At 32.5% G+C, this 3,767-nt stretch overlaps 1 protein-coding gene across 1 annotated transcript; it reads left to right on the forward strand.

Annotated features, from left to right (window-relative positions):
• The first annotated feature begins 751 nt into the window (after positions 1–751).
• LOC103521343 lies at positions 752–3,461 on the forward strand. The gene is made up of 3 exons (XM_008486452.3): positions 752–1,217; positions 1,562–1,721; positions 2,261–3,461. The coding sequence occupies exons 1-3, from the start codon at positions 1,098–1,100 to the stop codon at positions 2,407–2,409; spliced, it is 429 nt and encodes a 142-aa protein (XP_008484674.1). The 5' UTR covers positions 752–1,097; the 3' UTR covers positions 2,410–3,461.
• The last annotated feature ends 306 nt before the right edge of the window (positions 3,462–3,767 follow it).

Below are 3,767 nucleotides of genomic sequence, written 5' to 3' on the forward strand. Positions count from 1 at the left end.
TTCCTAGAATGTTCTCACAAAGTGCTAAATTTTCTCAATTTTCCATTAAATGTCAGAATGTTGAGGGAATATTCCAAGGACATACCTACTCAACATCCCCAATTACTTGTTTCAAAATTCAAATATGTATATTTTAACTCATGTTCTCAGAATATTCTCAATGTCCTGTCAAAATAGATATTTTTATGAGAATGTTCCTAGAATGTTCTCACAAAGTGCTAAATTTTCTCAATTTTCCATTAAATGTCAGAATGTTGAGGGAATATTCCAAGGACATACCTACTCAACATCCCCAATTACTTGTTTCAAAATTCAAATATGTATATTTTAACTCATGTTCTCAGAATATTCTCAATGTCCTGTCAAAATAGATATTTTTATGAGAATGTTCCTAGAATGTTCTCACAAAGTGCTAAATTTTCTCAATTTTCCATTAAATGTCAGAATGTTGAGGGAATATTCCAAGGACATACCTACTCAACATCCCCAATTACTTGTTTCAAAATTCAAATATGTATATTTTAACTCATGTTCTCAGAATATTCTCAATGTCCTGTCAAAATAGATATTTTTATGAGAATGTTCCTAGAATGTTCTCACAAAGTGCTAAATTTTCTCAATTTTCCATTAAATGTCAGAATGTTGAGGGAATATTCCAAGGACATACCTACTCAACATCCCCAATTACTTGTTTCAAAATTCAAATATGTATATTTTAACTCATGTTCTCAGAATATTCTCAATGTCCTGTCAAAATAGATATTTTTATGAGAATGTTCCAGTAATGTTCCTGGAATGTTCTCACAAAGTGCTAAATTTTTGAGAATGTTGAGGGAATATTCCAAGGACATGCTCAACATCCCCAAAAACACGTGGTCATCTTTCTTTCTTTTTTTGTTCATACCTGTCAGACATGTTCATTGTTAAAGGCATACTGTGGCGTCACTGGAACATTCTCTAGGTATTTGACCGCATTTGAAATATTTTAATAATAAACCTCATTTTATTAATTCTCATTTACCTATGTGATTTGTGAAGTGTGAGCTATTAGAAGTGATAGTGTGCTCCAAAGTGACTTTTTCAATTTATTGTCAGTCATGTTTAAGAGGAGGAAACCATTACATCAGATAAGTGACAGACACAGAAGACGAATTGTAAATATGTATGTTAATAATGTGCCAGGTTGCAACATCAATCCTACAGTAGCTCCTCTAGCTGTAAGTATAAGTAATGTGGAAGGAGTGGAGGTGGAGGTGCAACCTCCTTGTCCACTTTCTGATCCAAGTTTGATCCAAGGGGAAAAAGGAAAAGAAAGGGTAGTATCAAATACTTCATCTTCTGGTGTTTTGTTCAGTGAAGATTTTGAAGAGGTTTCAGAGATAGAAACATTAAAAATTGAGAATAGCTTGAATGAAAAACTTGCAAGTTGGGCAGTTGAAGAAAACATAACACAAACAGCCTTATCCAATTTACTTAAAATACTAAGAACAACTGTAGCTCCAAATTTACCTTTGGACCCTAGGACCTCTTGCACATTTCTTTTCTATGTTTACATTTACAGGTGGATGAACTTGCCCTGATTGGAGGCAAGGATGTACACAACATAACGTTTAGATTAATGCCCCAAATTATGACTGATGAAGTCTCAGTGCAATATAGCTACTTGGGTGGAAAAGGAAAAAGGGTCTTTTCCCAATTGAAAATACTCACTGTTATTCAAGGTAATAATTAATTCTAAATTCCATTTCCTTTCTATATAGTATACTTTTTTATAGATATCTAGTTGTGTTCAGGGAAAAGAGTGTTGAGAGAGAGAGAGAGAGAGAGAGAGAGAGAGAGAGAGAGAGATTTGATTTGATTTCATTTATTTATTACAATTTTAAAATTTACATCTTAGGTAACATCTCCTAAGCTAATAAAAAATAACTTTTGAGGAGATGGTCTCTCTCAACAATGTTTTTTTATAATAATAAAAAATAATATAACTAATCAATCTTTTTTTCTACTATTTCATATAGGTAAATTAATCTAACTAAAATTTTAAATAACTATAACTAACTAAAAATAACTTTAACTAACTAAATTGATGGCTAGGTAGATATTTGCTCCTTTACAAAGTACATAATAAAAAAAAGTAGGGAATAAAAATAAGTAATAAAAATGAAAAAATGGAAAAAAAAAAGATAGAGAGAGAGTTACATCTTTTATTAGAGGTATGTTATCAACCAATCCTATAATCTATTTGTTTTTTTGTTTCTAGCTGCTGTCAGGAGGTCGAAAGGGACTGCAACAGATGATGAGATAGCGGCACCAATAAAAAAGTGGCTCGTAAAAGGAAAAGAAAGAATTCAGAGGAAAAATAAAGGTGAAGTAAGTGAACCGGCCATTTCCAACCCATTCCACTCATAGTCATACTGCTAATTTTGAACTCTCCCTCATTTTCTTCTTCAATAATTCCAGGAAAGTATTAATGGGCCCACTTTGCCCCATTTTTACTAAAAAAGAAAGGGGCAAAGTAGACCTGAGTCTAGCTCAGTCAATAGAGATAGAAATGTGAAAATGGGTGGAACATGTTGGCAGCACCTCAACTAAGACTAAATAGTAACAAACAATAGTGTGGGCCTTTTTTGGGGTTGCTTTTCATTAAATGTTTTATGTACCACCAAACATGATTTTAATTTTTCTATTTTTTTTTCCAATGAGGTAGAAACAGTTTCTCTACCTATAAGTAATTAAAACAAACCAGTGGACTTTTCTAGCTATAAATAAAAACAATAGCTTCAGACATTCCACAATTATCGGCCATTAAAACATTTTACTCATTTTGGGCCACTTGACCCCCTAGGGCTCACTTCACCCCGGTTTACGGTATATCATTTGAAGGACTCTCTCTGCTTATAAGGTATACGTTTGAAAAGTCTTGGAACCCCTGAATATTTTTTGAATGGCTAAAGATGAGAATCTGAAATTTGATATAGTGTTTTATCGTTTGAAATATAACTTTTTGAAGTAGTTGCAAAATGTTGGCTGGAGCCTATTCAATTCACTATCAAATTAGCCATTCAAAAAATATTTAGGGGTTCCAAGACTTTTGGAATACTCTGTATATAATTTCCTACCTCTAGGATAAATTAGTACAGAACTTCTTAGATATACTTGTTAATTTCAAATACATAGTCCATATTTTGTAACTTGGAAGTTGCTAATCTTAAATAAGGCATTGTTTGCTATAGTTATATGGCAATAATTATAATGTTTCCTTGCCAATTCTTTTTTGAAAGTTTGGACAAAAATATGATTCCAAGTTGAAAAATATGGGCTGGGCTGTAGATAGGTAAACATAAATACAATTTTCAACAAATTGAGAAAGTGTGCAATAAAATTGAGTTCAATTTTTGTATTGTTTGTTTGATAAAAGTATACATTTATACATAGGTACAGGGTGTTAAAAAAAAAAAAAATGCTACCCCTGAAAACCCGAGAACCGTTTGGAATTTGGAAAAATCCTAAAAGACGTATTTCTTCATTTTCAAGGGGAACCTATTTTAAGGGGATCTCAATTTTTCGGCACTCTGAGGGGTAGCCCCCAGGGGGGTCAACTCAAAATCTTAAATGGAAACCCCCACTTGTGATACATCATATCAAAGGTCTTTTAGAGGGAAGCACCAAAAATGCGAAATTCATATTGATTGGTAATTTGTGCTTCAAATAACTCCCACGAATAGTTCATATTCAAATTCAGACCCAAAAATTAAAGTTAGACTTTC

Source organism: Diaphorina citri, unplaced genomic scaffold, assembly GCF_000475195.1.
Source record: "Diaphorina citri unplaced genomic scaffold, Diaci psyllid genome assembly version 1.1 scaffold5034, whole genome shotgun sequence".
In the NCBI taxonomy this organism is placed as follows: domain Eukaryota; kingdom Metazoa; phylum Arthropoda; class Insecta; order Hemiptera; family Psyllidae; genus Diaphorina; species Diaphorina citri.